Source organism: Pezoporus wallicus, unplaced genomic scaffold (assembly GCF_028554395.1).
Source record: "Pezoporus wallicus isolate ANWC-B61680 ecotype Strahan unplaced genomic scaffold, APGP_CSIRO_Pwel_v1 contig_3568, whole genome shotgun sequence".
Lineage (NCBI taxonomy): Eukaryota > Metazoa > Chordata > Aves > Psittaciformes > Psittacidae > Pezoporus > Pezoporus wallicus.
Window position 1 is genome coordinate 511,179 of NW_026637826.1, and position 12,869 is coordinate 524,047.

Consider the following 12,869-nt stretch of genomic DNA (forward strand, 5'->3'; position numbering starts at 1 on the left):
TGCTCGGTGGCTCCTCAGTGCCAACCTGGAAGAAGCTCGAGTAAACAGCCCCGCTCCCTCCCTGGAGAACGCCCCTTCGCTACGAGCCGCCGCAGCAGCTGTGCGCTGGGCCAGGCCGGCCTCTGGAGGGCAACGGCTGCGCGCACCGGGAACTACAACTCCCAGGCTCCTCCGCGGAGCCGCCCGGAAGGCGCGTGCGCAGGAGGGGCTCGCCTCCACGCGAACTCCGTTTCCCGGCAGGCCGAGCGCGGGGCCTTGCCACCGTTTCCCTTCGTCCCCGCCCGTCGCTCGCGCCGGCTCGCGCACTTTGACCCGCCCCCAGCGTGGTGACGCGCAAAGTGTGTGCCTGCCATAGCAATCGCGGCCGCCGCGGGGTGTGCGGGGCCGAGCTCAGGGGCCGGGGGCAGCGGCGGGGACCCAGCGGGGCATCGGGCAGGTACGGGGCGCTGGGCCGGGTGGGGCGGGCCGCTCCGCCGCCGCGCTGGCCCTGGGCACGGCCCGGTGAGGCAGGACCGGTTGGCGGCCGCGGCCTCCGCGCGTGGCAGAGGTGGCTCCCTCAGGGCCTGCGAGAGCCGCCGGTTGAGGCCGGTCGGGCTGCGCGCCCCGCCCCCGCGCTAGGGGGCGCTCTCGGAAGCACAAGGTGAGAGGGGGAACGGCGAGGCCCGGCGGGCGCTGACCCCGGCCCGGCCCCACTGGGCCTGTCAGCTCTCCCGGCGGGGGTGGGACTGCGCTGCGCCGGCCTCGGTGCTCTGCCGGCCGGCCCGGCCGGCCCTTGCCTCCCTCCTCTGGGACTCTTTCTGTTGCTCCGGGGCCTCCGGAGTTGCTGGTTCGCGCGGGGCTCCGCTGGGCCGGCTTGAGGAAGGAGGGAAGGAGGCAGGCTGGCTGGCTCCCCGGCTTGGGGCGCTCCCTCTTCCCCCTTTGCTGTCCTTTAAAGCTCTGCATCGGCCGGGCAGCGACGGCGGTTCCTTCCCTTGAGTCCCGGCGAACCGTTGAACCGGCGGGCAGCTCCCGCGTGCTGCTGGCCTTGCTGCGGCGCCGGGGCCCGCTGGAGCTGTCACTGCCGCTGCCCGGGCCCAGCGCTCCTCAGGGTTAGTTGGGGCCTCATGGTGTTGGTTCCAGACGTGTAGAGGGGAACTGATGTTAAAACAGAGCGTTGTTTTCTTTTTTACCTTCTTTTTGTCGACAGCAGAAGTTTGTTCCTCTGTTTTTGTGCTTGTCCTGGCAGAGCAGCCCGTAATTCCAAGTTTGGTTTGTAAAAGCGGAAATTCTGGGAAACTGAATAACTCTGTGGTTTTCTCTGGCCTTAAAACCGTAAAAATTGGTCCTTTTAAAAGCTAATATTTAAAGCAACACTAGGAATATTCTCTACTAGCCCAATTGGGGTGTTGTTAGGGGTTACAGCGGGAAGCTGAACCAGCCAGGACTTCCCTCATGTATGACACCAAACCAGGATTTTATGCTCCATAGATCGTGGAAGTTTGGTTAGTTTGGGGCATACTTCCTTCCACAAGTGAACTCTGGTGTTGACAGGTCATGACAGTTCATTACCGTTGGTTGTTTCAGACTGAACAGGTTTCGGCAAATAGCTGTCTGGTATCTCGGAATTTAAAGAATAGTTGTGATTGAAGGGAGACTTTAATAGTTTTAAAAAGTAGGGAATTATTTGTGTTATAAATATGGAAGAGCATAGAGGTACGCTGGTCAGCTTGCTGTGTATTTTGCTGGATTCCAATCATAAGTTCTTAATTTTCCCTTACAGTGTTATATTTGACTTTTCATCTACGTTGTGTCCTCTGCCACACATAAAATCATGTTTAGGAACAATATGAAACTTGATTGTTTAAGCTGGGTCACAGTGCAGTTACTAAAATGTGAGTTGGTGCTATCCATATGGATGTACAAATCCTCGTGTAATTTTTGTCCACATATCAGTAGAAATGTACAGTCTTTTCTACAGAGTTGATTAAATTTGGTTGTTTTGGTCCCGTCCCCTTCCCCCCCCCCCCCCGAGGAATGATTTGTGGGTTTATGTGGTTCTTTTTTTTCCATTTAAATTGCTAAAATATGGATTTTGCACTTATTTCTCAAGTAACCAAATTGTTGGATTTCAGATTTTACAATTAGATTTATTTTCATACTTTAAAATGTGTATCTGCATTGAAGTGTGTTGGGAACCTCGCAGTCCTTTTCGTGAACGCAACACAAAGTCAGTAAGTGAATGACCTGGGGTAGTGTTGCAGTCAGTGCAACACTCAGATATGTTGGGGAACAAAGGGTGAAGCTGAACTGTCATGACCTGCTCGAGGTTTGAAGTTAGAGGTCTGTGGGACTTGGGTTTCTGGCATTCAGAGGTGTCTGACTAAAGTGACACAAGCACTAAGGTGTCTTGAGTAGCAGGTGAGTAGCGGGTACGTCCAGGTATCTGTGTCTGAATACTTCTGGGTTTCCCTTTTCTGTCCAATTTTTACATCTAAGTTCAGTGCTCACAAAATCTATGCTATAATATTGGGGTACTAAGTAGCGTTTAACCTTAAAGCAATGCCAAGTGCTGAAACGTGTATGTGGATTTTCAGTGGGAGTATTCACTGTGATAGTTAAGGTTGTAAATATGTCTTTCACTATCAAATCCTTTGAGAAAGTGCTTTATGCTTTTTAAATTTCAGTTCTGTTGATTCTAAATATAATATTGACAGTAATGGTGTTTGGAAAAAAACTATTCCAGTCCTTAGCTTATTACATACTGTAATTGAAATCTGTAGAGGCCATGATTTCCAAATGTTATAAAAGATAAGTCATGCCCCTATGGATTTAAATCCCCAGTGAGATACCTGCTCCCCATCTTGCTGCTGCTCCCTGTTCTGCTTGTTCCTGGAAGGCAATTTAAGATTGAATTTATTCACCAGCCTGTGCAAAGGAAATAGTGAAAGTCCGAGTTGCTCTCTGAGGCCTTCCCGTCTAACAGGCTGGGATAGTTCTGACAGCTCCAGTTTAGTTCATACCATTTCTGATCTTGTCCTTTTCTGTAGAGTTCTTCACTTGGCTGTAAGATGGAATTCTTGCAAAAAGTGAGTGCAGTAGGAGTTGGTTTGGGGTTTGTATTTAAAAAGTTATCCACCTGCCATACTATTCTATCCATATATCTGTATTTTGCTGCTGATGTGTATTAATATGAGAACTGTGGAAGCAGATGCTTCTGAGGTAGTTGCTATTGTCACTGCTCTTTGCGGTGCCATGTAGAACAGTCAAATTGTTTTGAATAGGTTGGGAGGGATAGGCCTTTGGAATAGTTGAGGTGCCGTAGCGAGACATTTACTTTCATTGCTGTGTACCTATAGAAAGGGTGATATTTTTGTGTTTTAACTTCATTTCAGGAAAACGGTTGTGTCTCAGCACCAGTTATTTAGACCCATAATGTACTTTAAGTACATTAGACCCATAATGTACTTTCTGGTTTTGCGTGGTTATGGTGTAGAGCAGGGTGTCCCAGAGGGCAATGTGAGCATTTCCTATAGTCTTCCTGACTGGAACTTTGTTGTCCTGTTGCAGGTATTGCTGGACCTTTTTTATTTTCTAGCTGAAGCAGTTCAAGGTTGTTGGGGGAAGTAAACCATTCTTCAGACTGCAGGAGGGCCTGTACAGGCCTTATACAAGCTCTGGGGTCACAAGGCACTTTATTCTATATCCCTTGGCTGTAGACCGAAGGTGGAGATGTCTCAACTGGTTGAATGCAGATACAGCACTTGCGTTCTGAGGCCGAGTAGATTTGTCTGGATGTTTATCTGTATGGTTAAAAGCTCCAAAGTGCTGCTGGCAAGTGTTGTTCAGTTAATGAAAAAGGGAATGGAGCTTTATGAGCTTGGAAGTTTTCTTTTTCAGAGCTGTTTCAGTGTGTGTGTACAGTCTTAGGTGTTGTTGCCTGCATATAGATAGTGTTTTTTTCTTTCCCAGTCTGATTTTGTGATGAATGAAAAATGAATGCGCCAGATAAAATTGTAATTGCTTGTCATTTAGAAAACATCATCTTTCTTTATGCATAGGTAGGTTTTTTGGTAGCAGATGTTCACTTCATAAAGTACTTTTTAAAATGGTTTTCCTCACACTGGGTGTCTTGTAGTTGCAGGTTTATTTTTCCATCATCTTTGGGGGATGATTTTTGTGCAGTTTCAGTCAGTTTTGTCTTCAGGCAGGTGATCTTCACTTCTTGTCTCCCATTTAACTCACCAGTCACAGTATGTTAAAGTCTGAAGCACCTATGAGGCATGAGGTAGAGCTGCAGGATTGCTCATCCATTTCCTGAGGGAGAAAAAGGTTTTAACCCATTGGAGTTATCTAACACTGGGTTAAACATGGCCATGGTTTTCAGAATGTACCTGGCCTTTAAATGCTTATTTAATCTCGGTGGACCTATGGCCCCCTTTACAGCCTGTCATTTGACTGGTTCATCAATATGTATTTCAGGAGTAGGTGTGTGTATCACTGTCTTAAACAGATCTATATTTAACATTGGTTTGAGAAGTTCTCTCTCCTGGTCAGTTATGACAAAAGAATATTTAATTTCATGGCAGATGGATATTGGCCATGTTATGGCTAATGAAATGCTGGCAATTCTTGTGTGGTTTTGGATGTGAAAGAATTTCTTTTGCTTTGACCCATTCTCCTCTCCCCTCACCAATACAAGGTCAATTTATAAATTAGGATTGGGTGTTCCTTCCTCCAGAAATTACCCCTCTTCACAGCAATCACAGTCTGTCAGATTGGAAACTAAGAGCTTTGGCAGTGTTTTGGGGTGGCTTTTGCTCTAGTTTGGCCTGTTAATATTTCTAGAAGATCTTTATCAGACTGACAAAAATTGACATGTGGAAATTCAGAGGCTTCAACAGAATCTGGAGTGATAGTTCCTGTTGTTAAATGGTACCTTGACAAGTCTCTCAGTACTGTAGCGGGATCTCACTTATGAGGATGGGAAGATAAATCTCCTGTCAGTTGCTGTCTGGCAAGTAAAAGCTGATAAACTTGGACGTAATTGCTCTAGTGCTCCCTCCTGCGATCATTCTTCCTTCTTACCAGAGTCGCTGACTGTTCTTGGAACCCTTGAACAAGTAGCAATGCAGCAACCTGCTGTTTCCCACCTCCAGCTCTTTTGGTGCTCCTTCCACTGCCCGCTGCTGCTCAGAGCCCCTGCCTTCTGCCTTTTTGGCAGTGTGAAGCTAATATGATTCTTGGCTCTTTCACAGCTGTCCGGAGGGTGCTAAACTGGAATAATGACACTGTAAATGCTCTTCTTGTCCTAACTTTGTTGTTTCTTGAGTAAATCCCTGAGCAACAGCAAAAGGCTAACTGAGGTCTGCTCATGGCATTAAGGTAGAGCTTAAAAAGCTTCAGTACTGAGCACGCCTGTGGTTAGGTACATTCTTCCCATCATGGTCAGGGTTGTCATATACCAGTTAAGACTTGTGCTCAAAGTGTGTGCTTGTTCTTTATTCTTCAGGCAAAGGACTAAAGCGGAACTTCCAACATTGAAAGTGAACTTCAGCAGTCACTTAATCTTCTCATTCTCATTCCTTGTTGCTGACTTGCCTCTTCCCAATGACATGTAAACTTTGGTTTAGATTATTTCAATGAATATAGCTAAACTGTATGGGATTTCTTGCGCATTTTTTTACAGCCCCCCCCTCTTCTTTTTTGGGTGTTACCTTTGCCTTAGGCTAAGCCATGACTTCAGGATCTGGGCATGTGGACTCCAAGGCTGAGCTCACTGCTTTGCTTGAGCAATGGGAGAAAGAACATGGCAGCGGGCAAGACATGGTCCCTATTCTCACCAGGTAAGATCTATTAACTAAATTCCTAACACTGAATATCTGAAGATACTTGACAGCAGCTTTTACCATGTTTTTGCTTGTGATTTTTACATACCTGATTACCTGTTGGTAATTAATTTTCTTGGTTTGAAAGTTGAGCTCTTAAGTCTGGTGTTTCATACACACAATTTTTGGTAAGATTTGTATTGCGTGGAATTTACACTAAGTGCCTCTAAAACATAAATTAAATTCACCGAAATAATAGAAGTCAGGGGAATCATTAAATAGTTGAAATAACTTCGGTGTCTTCACCCAGAGCTTGTAAAACATTGATAAAGATCAAAAGCTATGAGAATGTTGTTCATCAGAGTGGTGGTTTGGGGTTTATGGTTGGTGTAACATTGGTCAGATTAAATGAAAGGGCGAGAGCAACTCCTTGGATGAATTCAAGAGATTACATTGGAAAGATTTTATTGAAATTTATAGGGCATGTTTAAAGTGAAATATTAAAACTTGAATAATTATTTTTAAACTGAATGTTGGTTGACTGGTGTGTTGTACTGTATCTATGAGGAAAATATTCCCTGGACCAATAAATAACTAAGGAGCTGTGTAGGTATCAGTAACACCATTAATTATAAGACCTCTTCTATTACAAGAGAATCATTTGAATTGTCAATTGTATTGTGTCTTGGATAAACTGGTATTACTCTTGCTTTAACAGGAGATTCACAGAAATTCCACCCAATTCCTCATGCTGCTGGTGGCAGACCTGTGGCCTGCCTAGTATATGCAGAGAGACTTAACTGCACTTGTACATTAAGAGCAATCCAGGTTTCTGTTCTGCATTGTTGGTCAGACAAGTCAGTGCACAGATCCTGAGCTGGCACTGGATGGAAGGAACAGGAATCTGGCGTAGCTTCTTTGCACAGATCTTTGCCATGCCTCACCTAGTGGGCACCACTAGGGTGCTGTTGCTATGTTTTAAAGTTAGCAGCACAGAAGAGGGAGATGAGCAGCAGAAAGGCAATCCTGAACAGTTGAAAATGAGTAGGTCTCTTGAAAATCATGAGACATGTTTTGGTGTATCTTTGTGTATTGTCTGAATTGTGTCTTGAAGGAAACATATGTGCTATTTCAAGGCTTTTTCTTACAGGCATAAACAGCAGAAATTTACTATAGTCTAAGAAATTTAAAGACGTTTAAATTAAACATGTCTTTTCTTGTGTTTATAGCAGTCTGGCACTTCTTGCTCCCCCTCAGTTCCTTGAGTTCCATACATTACTTATGCCCAGACAAGTCTGATAACTCTGTTGGTTCTCCAAGGTTTCTGTGCAGCAGGCAGAGTGGTTATGGATGGTGAAAGCTTGGGTATATTGGCTTCAGTGGAGATAATACAGATTTATTTGTGGTAGATAGCAAGGGGGTCTACTGGCTCTGGCAGAAGCTGGATTTACAGTGCTTCAGGTATCAGTGAAAGCCATATGTCTGTCTGGAGGAGAGGGGTTTAGATACAGCATAGATTTAAAGGAGTTTGCAGGAATTGATAATTGGAATCCCCAACTGCAGCTTGCTGGTGTCCTGATGCAGAGTAATGCCCTTGAATATTGTTTTAGGTAGAGGAAGCTGTGGTAATGCTTGTTGGTGAGTGACATTTTTCTGCTTCCTTCCTCCTTCTGAGCTAAATAGAAGAAAACCTCTCTGTGTGGATGGGGATTTGCTGAATGTGATGCTGAAGTAGCATATGTGGATGGGCAGTAGTGAGTATTTTGACAGTCACAGGACAAGAACAACAACAGTGTGGCTTATAGGTCACAGCTGATTGTCGCTTCCAAATAAACCAGTTTCCTGAATTTATGAACTCTGGAGTGTCAGAAGGTAGGATTTGAAAAAGTTGCTTAGAAAGCATGTCAGCAAGCAACAGATATTTAGTGTATATGTATTCTTCAAAATGTTGCAAATTGAAGTAATCTTGCAAGAGCATTAGTTCATAGTCTGGGTGCGAGTTGTGTTCTACCATTCTGGCAAATCCTGGGAGTCAGATCCTCACTGCATCCCTGGAGCCCTTTTCAAAAAGGGAGTAAATCAGCAGCTTAGCATCATTCTTCATCTCCACAAACCAAGTGTGTTGTGGTGGGGGATCCTAGAGCATCTTATGCTGTTGCAGTCTGTTGTAAAGGCTCAGGTTGGTCATTAATGGTGAATTAATGCAATGTTAGAATTGTTTTATATTATGCCCTCTAGATCCTGGGAGTCTTGGAAGGTTGACATGCTTTTATGTATACCACTGTTGTTTGACTCTCCTGCTCCTTCAACTGAGAATTGACAAAGCTGTTGATCTAGATAGATTAATCCGAATCACTTCACACACCACCTTTGTATGTGTTAGTTAAGAGAAGGGTATTGTCAACAAGCCTGTGTTTTATTTTTTTTTCCCCTTTTGAAAGTAAATTTTGAAGAGGCAATGCTTTTTTATTTTTGCTCAAGCAATTGTGACTAATAGTCTCAACCCCCCTATAACTGGTGATTCACAAGCCTGTTTCATCTAGGCTGTGATAATGTTGTCGTCCCTGAAACCACTTGGCAGCTTCAGTTGGCATGCTGCTTGGCTGCCTACCTAAGCAGGATGGACTGATGAGAATGTTATGCTCACTTTCCATGCTGCTTGTCTGTCCTTTCTGGCACATTGTCAAAATGCTGATTCTCACCTAAAAAGACCTGACAAGCTGAGGGTGCAGCTTCTCAACTCCCCATTTGTCCCAGTTGTCTGTCAGCAGACACCTCTCAAGCTATTAGTTCCTATGGAAAAAAAAAAAGAGGAGCTGGCAGAGAAGTATATAAGTAGCTTGCTTTTGCCAGCAGATTGTGAGAGCTCAAGCTGTGCCACCTGTTAGCAAGGGACACAATTTCCATCTCCTCACATTCAGGCTTACTAAAAGTAAATATTAGAAGCCCATAGGATAAACAGTATGCTGAAAGAGAGTTGTCAGATCAGAGACAAGCAGGAAAGTTCTCTGCTCATTCCTGATGAGCTAATTTGCTGTTCCTGAAATCTGGGCAGGCTTCATAACACCATCCTCTGTCATGTGGGCAAGTCAGTGTAGTTCGCCGGGGCAGGACCAAGTAACATTCTTCCCTCTAATTGTCCACAGGAGCACAGGGTATTTTCTGGAAAGTAACCGGAATGGAGAAGTCAGTGGCGTTCTGTAAGGGAAATCCTCTGCAAAAGACAAATGTTTTTGCAGTGGTTCTCCCTCCCTTGTAATAAATCCTGATCTCAAGGTATTAAGAACTTGTTTTACAATGTTATGCTGCACATAGACTCTGCACCCCACTCTAGATTTCAGTAGGAGGGAGGGAACGAGGTCTTATACCAAAGAAATAAGATTTAATTTGCTACTGCTTACTGAATATTGCTCTTTCTTTCCCCTCAAACTGCATATATTTCTGCTGTAACACTTTATGGAGAAGGACAGGGGATGAGTATGGAATTATTTATTGCTTGACCATGAGATAATCTCCCTCTTCTTGATTTTGTTTAAATAAAAATAATAGTTAATTCCCCTGCTGCCCATTCTAAGTGGAGTATAGGACTTCTTGTGTCTGATGAGGCTGCTTCTCATTTTAAGGGAGGGTATAGCCTTTTTTTTCCTGGTCTGGAGAGCATTTAATGTGTTTTGAAGGTCTATGAATAGGGAGATGGCTGAGTTTCTCCTTGTCTTACCCATTACAGTAACTGACACATGCTAAAAAGTTGAGCTTTGATGGAGCTGTAGGGATATGCTGAATAGAGATTACACAACACTATTAAATATTAAATACTTTTACTATCACACAATATTAAATATAATAATATCAAAATATAATATGCATAAATAAAAAAAAGTTGTGTAGGCAGTTTGAGCAGGTGCCCCTGCACAGACTGAATAGGAGAGGGGACTAAGTTCCCTCTTCAGGACTTGATTTGCTGCAAAAGAAAGACTATGGTGTTGGGAAGTACTACTCGAGCCCTTTATTTACTTTAGTTCTCTACAGTTTATGTCACAGAACGTCACCAGGACTCTAACATAAGTAAGTAAGAGGTGTTGGCCACCCAAAGTATCATGCTTGTGTTATCACTGGTATGTTGATACGGGTTCAGTGTGTTTTGGAACAGCAATGGGGGGAATGAGATATTAGTGGCAAGTCTCTTTTCTCACCCCTCTATTGTGAACAGTCTGAATTCCTCTAGTGGCACTGAATACTGTTCAAATGAAAGCTGATGAGCTGTTTTATAGCACTTCAACAGATAGGCTATTGTGAGGAGCTGTGCACTAGGAGAAGACAGTGTGAATTCTGCTCATTTGATGTCATTCCTTCTGCAGAATGTCCGAGCTGATTGAGAAAGAGACTGAAGAGTATCGGAAAGGTGATCCGGACCCATTTGATGACCGACACCCAGGTAAGATGTCCTGAATGGTTTTGGCAGCACTAACTCTTGTCACAGTGGATACCAGGTAATTCATGTTTAAGTGTAAAAAAATTTTACCCTGAATGTACCTACTGCTGATCAAGGTCTGAAACTGCTTTTGCACTAGGTATGTGTGCTGTAGTGCTGATATCAGGCAGTTTTTATGTAAAGTGATGCTTTTTATCTTGTTATCCTTGGATATTTTTTTTTTGGAGGTGGCTTAATTACAAGTTACTGGAACAGTTTGCCTGACATCTGCATCTTCAATGTATGAAAATGCCAGTTTCATACCATTGGACCACTAAAATGTGTCGTGCTTTGACTAGTAGGCATTCTAGGGATGGAATGCCTGCTAGAAAAAAAATGCTAAGTCAGTGAGTAATTCATATGATTTCTTCTGTAATTCTCCTTCTGAGAGAGGTCTGGCTAACTAGACTATTCCACAACCAATCTGAAGATAGCAGTTCAGTGTTAATCTTGACATCTTGAGGTAGGTGGCTAAATCTCTTCCTGTTTCTCCCACAGGTCGAGCAGACCCAGAGTGCATGCTTGGTCACTTACTGAGGATACTATTCAAGAATGATGATTTCATGAACGCGGTAGGTTTGCTCTAGAGCTCTATCTGTCAGTTCTGTGTTGCTCTACGATATGAGTTCCTGACATCGCCTTATCATTTTTGTTTAATCTGTGCTGGTTAACCTCACTACTTATTTAATATTTATTTTCCTGCTGTCAGGACTAGCTCTTGCGTAGCTGTGGTTTTTTGAATGGATTGAAGTGCAACTGATTTGTCACTGTTAAAGGGACTCAAGGAAGGGGAAGTTCATGAGCTGTTCAGGAATGCTGGAATGTGTATAGCAACAATTGAATTAGCTCTTCTCAAGGCTTATCAATCTCTTTAAAAATGACCGTAGCTTCTCTAATACAAGTTTAAAAACATAATTAATTTCTGTAAGGGAAATTAATACCACTAATTCCAATGCCTTATCTCAGAATATTTGGAAATGCTGGACTGCCTGTGGAAGCAGAGGAGTATGTCAGCTCTAGAAGACTCATACAGAGAATTAGAAGGCAAGAGTTTGACTTCCCTCTTGCATTGCTGTACTCTAACATGAGTTACTAGCTAGAATTTTGGTAGCCTCACATCCCTGCAAGCACTTGACATTGCTGTAAGATTCTGACAGATTGCTTGCATGTAGCTTTCTGTCTTAAACTGCAAGTGATAAGCAAACATAGATGCCATTAAAAATGTGCTATTTTTATGATGACTTTTTTAGCTACTGTGTTTTTGTGTTTGCACTATTACTAAACAGCAATTTTTTTATGGGCACTTGTCTTTACAGATCAGTTCAAGTTAGGTATTTAGTTGGTGCACAGCAGAGGGGACTCCTGTTTCTCTGAGAAGTAATTTCAATTTGTGTGGCACTGAGGGGAGCAGGTTAAGGTTTGGTCATCTTAAGATCCAGGGTTTACATACTGACATTTCTCACTTAATCATTTTGCTACTGTGGAAGTTGTAAGGCTTTCACTGCCCTGGTTTTGTTCAGAGTTGAATTTCAAACCAATGTTCCTGATCTTCTCTAGCTAGTGAATGCTTATGTGATGACAAGCAGAGAACCTCCATTAAACACTGCTGCCTGCCGACTTCTTCTGGATATCATGCCAGGACTGGAAACAGCTGTTGTCTTTCAGGAAAAGGTATCTAAGGCCTGTTTTTTAATCTTGGTGAATTATGTGCCACGGTGGTCTTTCCTGTAAGAGAAACTGGTAAAAAGCCACGTTAAAATCCTGTCTCTGTGAGACAATCTGCTCGCAGCTTTTTGATCTTGGCATGTTCAAGTGATCAAATCTTGGGTATTTCACATTTATTAAGGTATAACAGGACTGATTCAAACAGAGGAGCTGGAACTTAGTGTAATGTTTTGGGAAATGTCATTCAAATTATTTTATAGGCCAGTGAATGGCACAGGCTATATAGAGCGTGCAAACTTGCTGTAGGAGTCTTGTCCAGTAATCCCCAGCTACAGCAGAGCAATAGCAGTATTAGAGCGAACTGATAAGTGAGTCATGCTTTAACTAAGCAGACTGAAATCCCCACATGCTTTGTGGGGATTATCTGGAGCTGTGATGGACAGCTGAATCGGTCTTCTCTGTGTTGGCAAGTGTGGTTTTCTGAAGGAATGCACAGAGAGTTGAAAGTGAGGAGAAAGATTTCACTTCTGAGCCACAGTTTCCCTATCTAAAAATTAATGTAATGTTTTTCTGAAGTTTGGAAATCAGGTAGTGCTTTATACAAAAGTCTAAATTAATTTCTTTAGTATTGGAAATACAGATGTGAATTCTAAAGCATGATAAAATGAAGTAATAATGTGCTCCGTTTGTGAAGGATTGAATTTAATTTGAGGTCTTTGTGATCTGCTCAAAAGCTAAGGCTGCAAGGCTTTAATCCAAAAAAATTAACAAGGCACTAGTTCCCCACTTGCACAATATATAGGTTTCTTTCAGACTAAATCTCTGTGTAAATTGAAAGTGTGTTTTTCATTTAAGTTTTACACTTAAGGACTGTTTTTTGGACTTGATAATGTGGCTGCCCCATCCCTGGCAGTGTTCAAGGCCAGTTT

General features: G+C 43.2%; 1 protein-coding gene across 4 annotated transcripts in view; it reads left to right on the plus strand.

Annotated features, from left to right (window-relative positions):
- The first annotated feature begins 278 nt into the window (after positions 1–278).
- DCAF1 (DDB1 and CUL4 associated factor 1) overlaps positions 279–12,869 on the plus strand; it is a 55,963-nt gene continuing 43,372 nt past the window's right edge. For 3 of the 4 annotated variants that reach the window (XM_057407688.1, XM_057407686.1, XM_057407689.1), the window contains exons 1-5: positions 279–436; positions 5,705–5,822; positions 10,163–10,239; positions 10,774–10,847; positions 11,833–11,946. In XM_057407688.1, coding sequence (XP_057263671.1) covers positions 5,713–5,822; positions 10,163–10,239; positions 10,774–10,847; positions 11,833–11,946 — 375 coding nt within the window. In that variant the 5' untranslated portion in view covers positions 279–436; positions 5,705–5,712. Of the gene's footprint in view, positions 437–3,524; positions 3,547–5,704; positions 5,823–10,162; positions 10,240–10,773; positions 10,848–11,832; positions 11,947–12,869 lie in introns of those variants that run through there. The other variant, XM_057407687.1, reaches the window with a different exon arrangement.